The following is a 14957-nucleotide window of genomic DNA, read 5'->3' on the forward strand; positions in this document are numbered from 1 at the left end:
TTCGTGACATTGTACAGGAGACAGGAATCAAGACCATCCCCATGGAAAAGAAATGCAAAAAAGCAAAATGGCTGTCTGGGGAGGCCTTACAAATAGCTGTAAAAAGAAGAGAGGCAAAAAGCCAAGGAGAAAAGGAAAGATATAAGCATCTGAATGCAGAGTTCCAAAGAATAGCAAAAGAGATAAGAAAGCCTTCTTCAGCGATCAATGCAAAGAAATAGAGGAAAACAACAGAATGGGAAAGACTAGAGATCTCTTCAAGAAAATTAGAGATAAAAAGGGAACATTTCATGCAAAGATGGGCTCGATAAAGGACAGAAATGGTCTGGACCTAACAGAAGCAGAAGATAGTAAGAGGAGATGGCAAGAATACACAGAAGAACTGTACAAAAAAGATCTTCACTACCCGGATAATCACGATGGTGTGATCAATCATCTAGAACCAGACATCTTGGAATGTGATGTCAAGTGGGCCTTAGAAAGCATCACTACGAACAAAGCTAGTGGTGGTGATGGAATTCCAGTTGAGCTGTTTCAAATCCTGAAAGATGATGCTGTGAAAGTGCTGCACTCAATATGCCAGCAAATTTGGAAAACTCAGCAGCGGCCACAGGACTGGAAAAGGTCAGATTTCATTCCAATCCCAAAGAAAGGCAATGCCAAAGAATGCTCAAACTACCGCACAATTGCACTCATCTCACAAGCTAGTAAAGTAATGCTCAAAATTCTCGAAGCTAGGCTTCAGCAATACGTGAACCATGAACTTCCTGATGTTCAAGCTGGTTTTAGAAAAGGCAGAGGAACCAGAGATCAAATTGCCAACATCCGCTGGATCATGGAAAAAGCAAGAGAGTTCCAGAAAAACATCTATTTCTGCTTTATTGACTATGCCAAAGCCTTTGACTGTGAGGATCACAATAAACTGTGGAAAATTCTGAAAGAGATGGGAATACCAGACCACCTAACCTGCCTCTTGATAAATCTGTATGCAGGCCAGGAAGCAACAGTTAGAACTGGACATGGAACAACAGACTGGTTCCAAATAGGAAAAGGGCTACGCCAAGGCTGTATATTGTCATCCTGATTATTTAACTTCTATGCAGAGTACATCATGAGAAATGCTGGGCTGGAAGAAGCACAACTTGGAATCAAGATTGCCGGGAGAAATATCAATAACCTCAGATATGCAGATGACACCACCCTTATGGGAGAAAGTGAAGAGGAACTACAAAGCCTCTTGATGAAAGTGAAAGAGGAGAGTGAAAAAGTTGGCTTAAAGCTCAACATTCAGAAAAGGAACATCATGGCATCCGGTCCCATCACTCCATGGGAAATAGATGGGGAAACAGTGGAAACAGTGTCAGACTTTATTTTTTGGGGCTCCAAAATCACTGCAGATGGTGATTGTAGCCTTGAAATTAAAAGACGCTTACTCCTTGGAAGAAAAGTTATGAGCAACCTAGATAGCATATTGAAAAGCAAAGATATTATTTTGCCGACTAAGTTCCATCTAGTCAAGGCTATGGTTTTTCCAGTAGTCATGTATGGATGTGAGAGTTGGACTGTGAAGAAAGCTGAGCGCGGAAGAATTGATGCTTTTGAACTGTGGTGTTGGAGAAGACTCTTGAGAGTTCCTTGGACTGCAAGGAGATCCAACCAGTCCATTCTGAAGGAGATCAGCCCTGGGATTTCTTTGGAAGGAATGATGCTAAAGCTGAAGCTCCAGTACATTGGCCACCTCATGCGAAGAGTTGACTCATTGGAAAAGACTTTGATGCTCGGGGGGATTGGGGGCAGGAGAAGAAGGGGACGACCGAGGATGAGATGACTGGATGGCATTACTGACTCGATGGACGCAAGTCTGAGTGAACTCCGGGAGTGGTGATGGACAGGGAGGCCCGGCGTGCTGCGATTCATGGGGTGGCAAAGAGTCGGAGACGACTGAGCGACTGAACTGCACTGAACTTCGTCCTTGTAACAATCTTTGATTCATTATTGTGCCGTTTTATAGATAAACAAAAGAGGACCAAAGAGATAAAATAATATGCCTAAGGTCACAGCCTAGTAAGTGATTGAACTGGAATTTTAGCCCAAGAAATCCTGGCTCAGTATCTGTGATCTTAACCACCCCACTATGATTCTTCTTAAATATAAATTTAAGCTTTAAATCAATTTAGGGGTGGTTTAAAATTTTGGGGCTAATCCTGAGATGAAAGTCTGGAAGTGAAATTCCATCAGTGGAAATTCTTTGCCCTTATTTGCTAGGATATTTTAAATTTAGCAAAATTTTATATTTCAGTAAGTGTTAATTAATTAAATAAAATGATTTCTCCTTTGAAAGGCAGTTTAGTTCTGTGGTCAAGATTTTTCTGCATCTCCTAGCTGTCAGACTTTGGGTAAACTACTTAACTGCCACTTATTTCTATTTCCATATCTAGTAAGTGAATAATATTGTGAGGGTTAAATGAGATACAGACAGTAAAACATATAAATATTGCTTACAGGGGCGAAAAAGTGCTGTATACCCCTTAAGAATTAGTCATTATTATTTTTTTGTGAGAATTTTTGGTCAGTAAATCTTAAAATTGAAATCTCAATGTTTGGAAAATCTGGTAACACATGGGCTTGCTCTTGAACCCTTTCTTTTCAAAGTCCCTTCTGTTGCCTCTTATGATAGGAAGTGTTAGGAAAAGCTGAATGAAGCATTAATTTTCTTTCTCAATAAATATTTGAGTGCATAGAAATGTACTGGTGATATAAGATTGACAGAGCCAGATGTCCTTTTTTAAATTTAATTTTTAATTGGAGGATAATTACAATATTGTGATGGCTTCTGCCACACATCAACATGAATCAACCATGGGTATACATATGTCCGCTTGCCTCTTAACTCTCGGTCTCACCTTCCTCCCCATCCCACCTCCTAGGATGTCACAGAGCACCAGCTTTGGGTTTCCTGTGTCATACAGTAAATTCCCACTTTACATATGGTAACACACCTGTTTCAATGCCACTCTCTCAAATCATCCAACCCTCTTTCTTCACTACTGTGTTCAAAAGTCTGTTCTCTATGTCTGCATCTCCATTGCTGCCCTATAGATAGGTACATCAGAATCTTTGTAGATCAGATGTACTTTCTGATGGAGTTTACTAATTTTTGGCCAAAAAGTTCGTTTGCATTTTCCCATAAGATATTACGGAAATATCAGAACGAACTTTTTGGCCAACCCATAGACAAGACAAACATTTAATAAATAATTGTTACCTGGTCTTAAAAGGAAAGTTTAAACGTTCTTGACAGAAGAAAATAAAGAGGTAAAGAAAGACTGCACAAAACGTGACGAGAGTTTTGGAGGAGTGATACATTTAGGGCTGTAAATGTTAATTCCTGCGTGAGATTCGTTTTGTGGTCTCCAACTTTTTGTATGCGTGCCTATGCGGGTGTGCATGCCTCGCTCCCTCGTTCAGTGGAGTCCTACTCTTTCCGACCCTATGGACTATATAGCCTGCCAGGCTGCTCTATCCGTGGAATTTTCCAGCCAAGAATACTGGAGTGAGTTGACACTTTACTCCCGGGAGATCTTCACGACTCGGGGATTAAACCCACGTCTCTTGCCTCTCCTGCATTGGCAGGCAGATTCTTTACCAGTCGCGCTAGTTGGGAAGCCCCAGGTTTCCAAATTGGTAGAATACAAATCCCTCCCTGAAGAAGTTACTTCCGTATTAGCCAAATGGGTATAACTGAAATATATTTAAATCTCTCTTCTGTTTAGCCACACCCCTTTAATTTGAACCACGCCTCTTGATTCACAGAGCCCTTCGTCAGCAAAGGGAATATCGCGAGAGCTCTACAGCAACACCGTGTTGACGTTTTCAACGGTGGTAGTGGCTTCTGTTCTCGCGATATTTCCGGGTAAATGGGAGCCCGGGCCACCCGGGCTTCTGTGAAACATGGCGGTCGGCTGGGACCGTAACACAAGGTAAAATAATGAAACCCTGCTGGGTGCTGTTCCCTCGCTTGCTCCAGGGCTGTTCAGGGCATGAATGTGGTTAAAGTAGTGAGAGCCAGTTATAGGATTGTTCCCTGTCTTAATTCTTCTCTTCTGGAGAACGGGCCGGACCTGGGAGCCGCTCTACCTATCTTCCCGGGGGCGTTACTGGCAGGACCCTGGGCAGCGCTGCGCCGGGAATCTCTTTCTCCGGTTCAGTGTTTCTGCGCTGTCTTACAACTTGAAGGAGTTTAGGTACTTCACCGTAGCTTCTGACCCTGGCCCATTGCTTCTTACAGCGCCCCGTGCCCCGGTGGCTCCTCCCGTCCTCAGGCGACGAGGGTCCCACGTTGTGAAGACCTGCCTGATGGTGTCCGGATTTCCCGGGTGTCTGGCTTCCATCCCCGTTCAGACAAATACCAGATTCTTCGCAGCAAGTTGCTCTCTGTCTGAGAAAGACCTAGATCTTCTTAGCCTCTCCTCAGGAGGTTCGCGCACCGCTTAGGAAAATGAGAAGGGGGTTAGGATAGGACGAGATGCTATAGGAGAGAGAGGTTCTAGTGTCAGTACTTTTTCTGAAACCCTCGAGAGTTAAGAAACCCTCGTTAGGTAACAGTCAACTCGTGGTAGAGAATACCCTTGGGTATTGGTAGTGTATAGAATTAGTAGGTCATTGTTTGAGAAAAGGTGTTCTTGTAACTTTTATATTTAGGATTTAATGCCCTCAGGACAACGCAAAGTTACATAATATCTGTTAAAATGTTGCAAGACGGGCCTTCAGAAGCAGTCAAAGATACAGTTAAAAATGGGATTTACTTGTTTGCAATTGTATTTAAATATTTCACTGTACTCTAGTATACAGCTATTATTAAGAAATGAATCAGGTTTGTTCACTGAAGAGTGTAGTAGGTATGTTTGTTTACTTAATTTGTTTATTGATATCTCCACATTTTTGCAATTATTCCGGGTCTCTTAGGGGAAAAACATGAAAAAAAGAAATTTCATGGTTTTCTTTAGGGGAAGAAGAGGGAGTGAATTTCTTTCTTTGTGATGGTAAAATTCAGTCACAGCTGATTGTTATAATTGAGGGTACAAATCATAAAAATATACCAAGCTTTAAAGTCTCAGAGGAAATTAGTACTGACTTGGAACAATAACAGGAAAAAGAAAGTAAGAAAGAAAATGATAAATTTCCTTTAGGGTTAGTGATTTAATTGGAAGAAATGGTGAAACTTATTTTTAATAGAAGTTATTTTTTAGGCAGTCTATGCCTGCTATAAATCGTTTTCAACAGTTTTTCAATATTATGATTCTGCCTCTTAATGTCCTGATGGATAAATTAACCTCTTTGTACTTTAGTTTCCTTATCTGCAAAATGGAAATAATAATACCAGACTCAGAAGGTGGGTGGTGGTGCTCAAAGTGTTAGCTCTTGTTAATTTTTAATTTTTGTTTTCTATCTTATATACCTCCTCACAAAATGTTGTACTTAGCCAAAATATAGAATGAAGAAGATGCTTTTTAAAGTAATTTCTTTGATTCCAAAATTGATTATACTTTTCAGTCTGTATGGTTAATTTGTGCTTAAGCTCCATCTTCCAGCTGCTTGCTTTCTTAAGCTGTTATCCTCTCTTTACTAAGTTACAGATTTCTTCTTTCTACTACTTCATGCAGTCTTACCTCAGTCTAGGTCAGTGACCTAGTGCCTTGGTAACCCATTCTCCTTGTTTTTGGGGACTTTCATTCTATTGTCAGTATATTTCATGTGTCACTGACCTTTTCTTCACACTTGCCTTACTTTCTTAGTTCAATTTTGTGTGGTTTTATTGAGTACTTACTGGAGTCAAACCTTGCTTCATCTTATTAGGTGCATCCAATTTGTGTTGCCAGCACTCGATGTCTCTCAACATTTATTCTTTCAATTTACATAATTCTCAGTCTATTCATGGTGAAGTGAAGTTGCTCAGTCGTGACCGACTCTTTGTGACCCCATGGACTGTAGCCTACCAGGCTTCTCCGACCACGAGATTTTTCAGGCAAGAGTGCTGGAGTGGGGTGCCATTTCCTTCTCCAGGGAATCGTCCTCACCCAGGGATCAAACTCAACTATTCATGGTATTATCAACTAATTCAGATAATCTTTCCACCTTCCTAAAGACTTTAACAAATGTCAGCTATCTTATAAGTCTTTGCATTTCTTTTGAAAATTAGACATAGACATTTATCAAATGACTCATTTTTATCTTGATTAAAAATTGTGAGGTAAACCATTATGTCTCCATCCCTCCTTTTAAAATAAAATTATAATAGAGAATTGTGAGAAGTTGAGGATCTTTTCAGATTTGTCACATAGCTAGTAAGAGCCTAGAAGAACCCCAAGCATTTCTAGTCACAGAACTCACATTTATACCATCTTATTTGCTTCCAAGTAAACATTTTTTAAAAATATCACTTGGAAGGTTGTTAGATTTGCTTGAATTATGTTAGTGTAAATAACTGTAATTATTAAACATTTTACTCTACTGTAAAAAGTTTTAAAGTAAAAAGAATGAGTACTTTTTTGATATCTAGTGCTGTAAGTGAAGTGAAGTGAAGTCGCTCAGTCGTGTCTGACTCTTTGCGATCCCATGGACTGGAGCCTACCAGGCTCCTCCCACCATGGGATTCTCCAGGCAAGAGTACTGGAGTGGGTTGCCATTTCCTTCTGCAGGGGATCTTCCCGACCCCGGTCTCCTGGATTCCAGGCAGACGCTTTAACCTCTGAGCCACCAGGGAAGCCCATAGTGCTGTAAAGTGAAACTAAGGTATCTTTCATAAATTTTTTTTTTCTTTTGTATTCTAATACAGTATTATTAAGTGGCTTAAATTTACAGATAAGTCATAGATTTGTTTTTCATTTCTGAAGTTCAGTGGTAGCCTGGATGGTATTTATTCCATCTCCTTTCTCATTCTTGTTAATGACTTGTGTTAATTTCACAGGGCTGACTTAGCAAATTACCATCTGCCTGGTTTAAAAAAATAGAAATTTGTTTTCTTTCAATTCTGGAGGCCACCAGACTGAAATAAAGGTGTCAGCAGGGCCATATTGCCTCTGACAGCTCTAGGAAAGAAACCTTCCTTGCCTGTCCTAACATCTGGGCTTAGATTCATCACTGTAATCTCTACTTGTCCTCACATGGCTCAGTCCCCAGTGTGTCTGTGTATCCTCGTATGGCTTGTCATTAAGGCACTGGCCATTGGATGTCTGACTCTTTGCCACCCCATGGACTATATACAGTCCATGGAATTCTCCAGGCCAGAATACTGGAGTGGGTAGTCTTTCCCTTCTCCAGGGGATCTTCCCAACCCAGGGATCGAACCCAAGTCTCCCACATTGTCAGTGGATTCTTTACCAGCTGAGCCACAAGGGAAACCCTCACTGGATTTGGGGCCACCTTAATATGGTATGATCTCATCTTAACTAGTTGTATTTTTGAAAACCCAGCTATTTTCAAATAAGACCTATTCACAGATACCAGGGATTAGGACTTGGATGTATCCTTTTGGGAGGCATAGTTCAGCTCACAACAATGCATATGTATTAACCAATTAAATATTTTTCATATTGTCAAATATATGTTAAAGATAGAAGTTAGCTCATAAAGTGTGAGTAGCAGGAATAAATTTTGTCTCCACACAATTAAATGTAATGGAGCAACAGAAGTGTCATGAATTCTATATTTTAATTTTGGCAAAGCATCTGATAGTCTCATTGTATTTACATGGACACATGATGAAATACTGGCTGTGTGGCATTACTTAGATTGAGTGTTGATAATATGTGCCTGTGTTCCAGCATGAAAGTTGGTTTCATATTTCTTATGCAGTTTTTCAAAGCATTGCTTTAGTCTCAGTTGTTATCAATGACTTAGTAGAACTTACGTGTTTTATTTTTTAGTATACGCAGCAGTATAGGAGAGAAATTAAAGATATGGTACTGGAGATTGTCAAATTATGAAAACCACTGGGCAAAGGAATCTAGCATAATGGCTCCTAAATTTTGTTAACCAGTACAAAAAGTACATAGAAATCAGGGAAAGGGGCTGGACTTAAGGGCTAACGTAGAATTGAAGTTTTTAATTTTATTAAAGAAAGACATCCAAAAACAAAACAAAAAACTTTGTCTGCTTTATCATTTCACCAAAGAAAGGATATTTGGCACATTAAAAACAAGGAAAGGAAATAATTTCAGAATAAAAGACTGATTTTTTTTAATTGAATAAATTTAACTTTAAAAATTATTGCATTATCATTGCTTTTTTCATTTAGTAGGTACAGATTAGAAACTTTTGTGACAGAATAGCAGTCCTGTGGCTCTGGAAATCACTGATCTAGGGTCTTTCTAAATGTGTTTTTGAAAATGGCTAACTGAGCTGGATGGAGAAGCAAATTCAGTGGGAATGGGAGCAGTGGAACTGCATGATGGGGAGGAATCCAAGGGATTGAGAACCCAGGGAAAGTGAAGAGTAGGTTTTTCTCTAGTCGAGAAATTAAAGAACTGCAAGGATAATTGTTTCTGCTCAGAGACGAAAATTCGTGTTTTGGGTATTAGCAGCAGAGCAATTTTAAATTTGAGCTTCTTGGGTAGCTCAAATGGTAAAGAATCTGCCTGCAATGTGGGAGACCTGGGTTTGATTCCTGGGTTGGGAAGATCCCCTACAGAAGGGGATGATAACTCACTCCAGTAGTCTTGCCTGGAGAATCCCATGGACAGAGGAGTCTGGTGGGCTAAAGTCCATGGGTTCTCAAAGAGTCAGACATGACTGAGCAACTAACACACACACACACAATTTTAAAAGTTCGGAGGAGCCAAAATGTGACCTTGTTCATGTGTGACTTTGTATAGAATTAAGATGGAAATGATTGGAAAATAAATGTTATGTTTACATGACATCACTGTGAGCGAGTGCATGAGTGTCATGGGATGGGGAAAGAGAGAAGTATAGACCCTGGTTCGATCCCTGGGTTGGGAAGATCCCTTGGAGGAGGGCATGGCAACCCACTCCAGTATTCTTACTTGGAGAATCCCATGGACAGAGGAGCCTGGCGGGCTACAGTCCATGGGGTCTCAAAGAGTTGGATACATAATATGAAAGTTAGCTATAATTCTGTATAGTATGTGTGTTTATTATTATTAGAAGATAGACTTAAAAAGGGAAGAGATGGTCAAGAAATCATGTTGAAACCTGCTGCTACTTTACCTGTGAGTCTCAGAAAAGAAGTAGGATTCAAAGAGAAATGCCACTAGAAGAATGTCAAGTTTCATAAATAGCAGGTAGAAGGCTTGCTTTTAGAAAAACCAGAAGTTAACAGATGACTTGTTCATATCAAAATAGTGGCTCTATAGAGCAGACTGGCAATTTTTGAGGTGGAACGAATTTCTCGGGTGTAGGCTAGTGCTGAGGTAATAAGAATGAGGTAAGAGCAGCAGAGTGGCAGGTGCTCAAGTGTAGAACAGAGCTGTCCTGAGGGGGAAGGTGAGACCCCCGCCAGTTCACCAGGAACATGGCCTGTTGTCAGCTTTTCTAGTCTGTTTGGGGGAGCCAGTGAAAGTGCCCTCTATGTGTTCTCTGGGTCAGGCTGTGCAGTTGTAGAAACTAGAAATGGGAGAGGGAGATAGCCAGTGAGTACACTAGTTAGATGATGAAGGGAGGAGTACTGGATAGGCTGTATGAATATTAGAGTGTTGGGAAAACCAACTACTTGCCTGCCATATCTTTATACTTAGATTCAATTTATAAGAAAGCATTTGTAAGGCTTATTAAAATACATAGAATGTTTAGAAAATAAAATTCACAGTTTTATTCTTTTGCTCAACAATGCTATAGCTACTATGAGCCAACCACTGTTAAAGGTGCTGGGGATATACTATAGTGATTTATACTTGTAGATCTTATATTTTTACATACTTATCTAAGTATGGATGTTTTGATTGGAAAGCTGTGCTATCATGAATGTTAATGGTGAATTTCCCACCTTCCTTCTTTTCTTCCTTCCATAAATATTTATCAAGTAACCTCATGTGCATTGGAGATACAAAAACTCAGTTACCCATGGTCCCTGCCTTAACATTACTATGGAGAAAACAAGCAGGTAGAAATAGTGTGCTAAAACTACAGTGTTCTAGGAGCAAATGCTGTAACTCATGTTTGAGGTCATTGAAGGTTTTTCCTCCTTGAGAGAGAAGTTTAGACTGAGATGTGAAGAAAGTTAGCCAAATATAGAGGTGGGGTAGGAGGGGGAGGATATTTCTAATAGACAGAATAGTGTGTTTAAGGAATAGAAAGTGATTTTGTAAGGTTGAAACTAAGACTTTGAGAAACTGGGTTTTAAAGAGAGGTAAGCAGGGTCTGTGTTTTCAGTGCTTTGTAAAACATGTTGGGATAGATAGATTTCAGACTCTTTAAATGTAATGGGAACCTATGTAAATATTTTAAAATGAAACTTATATGATGAGTTTTATGTATTAAAAATATTACTGATTGTCATATAGAGAGTGAATCGAAGGTTTGAAGATTGTGTTGAAGCAATGCAGAGATAGATTATGGCAGCTGAGACTAAGATCCTAGTAAGGAATTTCTCTGGGCCTGGAAAAGTTAGAATTGTGAGAAATTTAAGAAGAGTTTAAGGATGAAATCCATGTTTCTAGCTTGTGCATTTGGATGCATGTATGATCATTAATTTAGGGACACAGGAGGAGAAACATGTTTGATAGGGTGAAGTGTTTATTTTTAGGCATATTTACTCTAAATTGTCTTTCCAGTGCTCCAATGAAAATGTAATAGAAGGCAGAAGGATATTCATGTCTGCAGAAAGATTTGGACTGGTAATAAAAATTTGAGAGGAATCAATGTGTTGATGGAAATGGAAGGGATGGGAGACCACTTGGGGAAAGTGTGGAGGGTCTGCAGAAAGATTTGGACTGGTAATAAAAATTAGAGAGGAATCAACGTGTTGATGGAAATGGAAGGGATGGGAGACCACTTGGGGAAAGTGTGGAGGTTGAGGGAAGGGCCTAGTGCAGAATCTGAGAGGAAGAATCTGCAAAATAAGCCAAATCAGGAATGTAGTATTACCTCAGCCAAGGTATGAGACTTTCAAGAGGGAAAAGAAGTGATGAACAAGTGAGAAAATGTATTCTCTCAGAAGCAAAACTGAATTAAGGCCAAAATTGTCCATTGGATTTGTTACTAAGGAAATTGTTGATGACCTTGCTGAGAGCAAATTTAGTTGAGAACTGAGGAATTAGTCTCAGGATATGAATGGAGACAACTCATTCCTTTAAGTGTCATATCTTTTTGCCTTTTTATACTGTTCATGGGGTTTTCAAGGCAAGAACACTGAAGCGGTAGCCAGAGTTGAGTTGGATTTGAGCTTACCTTGAGAGTTTTGTTTTAAAGTTAAGTGGCTTGAACGTATTTATTATTTAACTCCTGTAGGAGAGAATGAGTAGAAATTTGAAAGATGGAAGAAGGATCAGTCTTGGTGCTATTACTGCTAAGTGGGTATAGAAAATAAATTTGATTACTGAGTTGAACAAACATGAGGAGCCATGGCTTATGCTTAATAAACACTCAGAAGCTTTAATTCACATCTATCATGGGAATCAAACTCTGTCTTCTCTATTGTCTACATGTTCTTTTTTTTCTTAGGAAAACAATGTATATGAAAACCAAATTATAATCAGAAGGCCACTTTTAAACATGGAATCAGCAAGGGGAGTAAGTTGGATGTTTGTAATAGCAAATGAAATCAGCCCTTTAATGCATTCAGCTTCATGTTAGGGCTGTGGTTCCTGCATGGACTGATTGAGTAGTGCCCCTGGTTAGGGCTTGCTCTCTTTTGGGCAGTGTTTGTGATTCCTGCCAATTTTTACCTCTGGTCTCCTTTTTCTCCTTTTTCTCTTTAATTTACTCTTTCTATGGTCTTTTCTTTCTGTATTAATACTATTTAGATTTTAGATAAGTCTTTCTGCTTTCTTCTAGACACTGGGTTTTTTTTTTTTTAGTGACTTTACAACCAATAGACTCTTTCTATTAGGTGTTAATTTTATCAGTACAGCTTTGATTTGGGTAATGCTTGTAGTATCACCTATAATAATTATATAAATCAGCCATATAAAATTCTATAAATATTTGTGATTTCAGTTATTTTATGGCTTGCATATTTTAGATATAGTTGGCATAATGATCAAAAGGAGAATAGCAAGCAGTCAATTTTTAAATAATTTTAAATAATATTTTTATTATAAAAATAGATAATTTGTAAAGTTCAAAATTTTGTAAAGAGAACAAAATTCTCCCATTATCTACTTAAAACATTTTGTGTATAGGCTTTCAGTTTTTCTCCCCAAGTATCTTTTTTCCCTGCATCTAATAAAACTGGAATATGGCCTTCTAGTCTTAATGTGTTACGAGTATTTTTGTACATTATTGTATTTTCTTTTATAAGATTTTCAGTGCTTACTTAGATTCAGAACTTTTAAATTCACTAAATTTGTATATTGGATGTGAGGGTTTTGTGAAATATCCTCATAATGAAATTTTTGTGCACAACACATATATTTTCCTTAGGATACATTCCTAAAAGAGGAATTTACTTGGTGAAAAGAGGAGTGGTGATTATTTATGTTGTTGTTAGCAATATATGAGCACGTCTCTTTTACTTCATTGTCATCCTTTAATGGAAATGTGTTATTTTTGTATGTTTTGTTAATTTAAGAGAATAACCATTTTAATTTGTATATTCAAACATTACAAATATGATTGAGTAGCTTTTCACATTATTTAGCTGTTAAATGTGTTAGTGTGTGTAAATTACCTTTCATTAGTACTTTTTGTCAGGGTGGGAGTGGAGAAAGAATAGTGTTAAGCTTTTTTTTCCCTTGAGGAGGAATGAGAATGTTAAGTTGTTCCAAGGACATTTGCCAGTTATCTAAAAATAAAATCAACCTTTTAATCTTTCTGAAGGATGCATTTATTCATTTTTTTTTTATTTCTTAGCATGACTATATGAAAGAAGAAGAAGGTTTTCCTGAAGATGAGGCGACTGAATCGGAGGAAAACCTTAAGTTTGGTGAAAGAGTTGGATGCCTTTCCAAAGGTTCCTGAGAGCTATGTGGAGACTTCAGCCAGTGGGGGTACAGGTGAGTATCAGTTCAAATCAGAACTCCTTCAGGAAGTTCATCTTCTGAGTTAGTATGGTAGTGAGGGTGGGGGCGTGAAGGCATGTCCATGATGGGGGAGTGTATGCATACATATAGCTGATTCACGTCACTCTAACACATTGGAGGACAGTTATACACCAATGAAAAAAAGAAGAGAAAAGGTTAAAAAAACCCTTTCTTTCCAAAAAAAAAGAACTTACAGAAATGTCACTATGAGGAAGAACTCATCAGTGAATTTTAAAGTAACTTTAAACTCAGCAGAGTAACTTTATAGCTGGTCTGTCCTCATGTCACACTATTTGCCTTAAATTTATTCTTCTGTATATGCTTTTTGGCATCCAACCCAGAGCAGCCTATGCATTTAGCAGTGTTTATTAAAGCATAACTGAACAAATTAATTCAGTTATACTGCTTTGGTGCTCTTGAATTATTATTAAGATTTTTATATGTAGATAGAATTGAAGTTATTTAATGATGTTGAAACTGCCCTAGTCTGTTTTGGTTAAGAGTAAGTCACTTTAGATATGATAATAAAATTCTTAAATTTCACATTACATTAGAAAGGTAGAATAGGGTAGTAAGTTAAGAGCTTAGACTTTGGAATCAGACTGTCTGGATTTAAATTCCACCTCTGCCCCTTCCTAAATACTTGATCTTCAGAAAGTTCCTCAACCTGTCTATGCTTTAGTTTCTTCTTACACAAAATGAGGATGTTATCAGTGTTTACCTGGTAGAGTTGCAGTAGCAATTAAATAAGTTAATATTTATAAAATACTCAGAGCAGAGCCTGGTACAGAGAGAGAGAGATCTGTTAAATAAAATAGTAATGAAATAAATCAGAAAAATGTAACAGTATTTACTATAACTTTTTTCTATGTGAAGAACTAATAAAACAGTATATTTCTCATAAGATTCACATTTCATTTGGTAAAATAATTTGGTAAAATTTACATTATTTGCTATTTCTAATCTCCTGTGATTAACTTTGTTAATGAACATAGTACAAGTTCTTGTTACACTGTCCATTTTAAGTGTTTTTTGTTATAGTAGATGATAGTGCTTTTTCTTTTAATTAGATCTTTTAAAATGAAGTGAAATATTTGGGAGATTTCCAAGTAGATAGAGTTTTATCTATCTACTTTGGTAAGCAGAGATGGAGATTTTATTTGACTTTCTGGCACAGATTGTGAACTCTCAAGATAAGAAATTAGGCAGTTTTTTTGTTATTTTAATTGGGCTACAGCATGGATGCCATTTTTAATTTGAGGGGACTACTTTCAAATTTGTGTTGTGAAACTTCCTTACTTTTATCATTTATCATATCTGTGACTCTGCTGTTTGTAACAAAGTAAAAGTTTTGTGTCTTTGTGTAATTTTCACAGATCCATTTAGTGAGAAATGTCCTTAATACTGAAGAAATAACATGCTTTCTCAATAATGCAAATGTTTGTGTTCATTAAATATTCATTTTTAAGTTGTTTTAGAAAAATTTCTTTAATATTTTAAGAAAAATCTTTTACAGTATTCATTCACATGGCAATTATATTAGGGTATTCTTTGCTAATTTTAATCTCAGTTTCCTGCTGTTTACGTTTTAAAAATTATTGTAATTCTTTCTTTTTTGTTGGTTTCTCAGTTTCTCTAATAGCATTTACCACTATGGCTTTATTAACTATAATGGAATTTTCAGTATATCAAGATACATGGATGAAGTATGAATATGAAGTAGACAAGGATTTTTCTAGGTAACTGCTTTTATTTTTT

The 14957-nt window shown here is 37.7% G+C and overlaps 2 protein-coding genes across 2 annotated transcripts in view; both read left to right on the top strand.

Moving 5' to 3' along the window:
* OVCH1 (ovochymase 1) overlaps positions 1-3917 on the top strand; it is a 110577-nt gene extending 106660 nt beyond the window's left edge. The window contains exon 33 of the mRNA XM_068971491.1: positions 3814-3917. Within this exon, the coding sequence (XP_068827592.1) occupies positions 3814-3917 (104 nt within the window). The remainder of the gene's footprint in view (positions 1-3813) is intronic.
* An 11-nt stretch (positions 3918-3928) lies between these two features.
* Positions 3929-14957, top strand: part of ERGIC2 (ERGIC and golgi 2) — a 45376-nt gene continuing 34347 nt past the window's right edge. The window contains exons 1-3 of the mRNA XM_068970411.1: positions 3929-3980; positions 13030-13172; positions 14830-14938. Coding sequence (XP_068826512.1) covers positions 13067-13172; positions 14830-14938 — 215 coding nt within the window. The 5' untranslated portion in view covers positions 3929-3980; positions 13030-13066. The remainder of the gene's footprint in view (positions 3981-13029; positions 13173-14829; positions 14939-14957) is intronic.

This window comes from Capricornis sumatraensis, chromosome 4 (assembly GCF_032405125.1).
Source record: "Capricornis sumatraensis isolate serow.1 chromosome 4, serow.2, whole genome shotgun sequence".
Classification (NCBI taxonomy): Eukaryota; Metazoa; Chordata; class Mammalia; order Artiodactyla; family Bovidae; genus Capricornis; species Capricornis sumatraensis.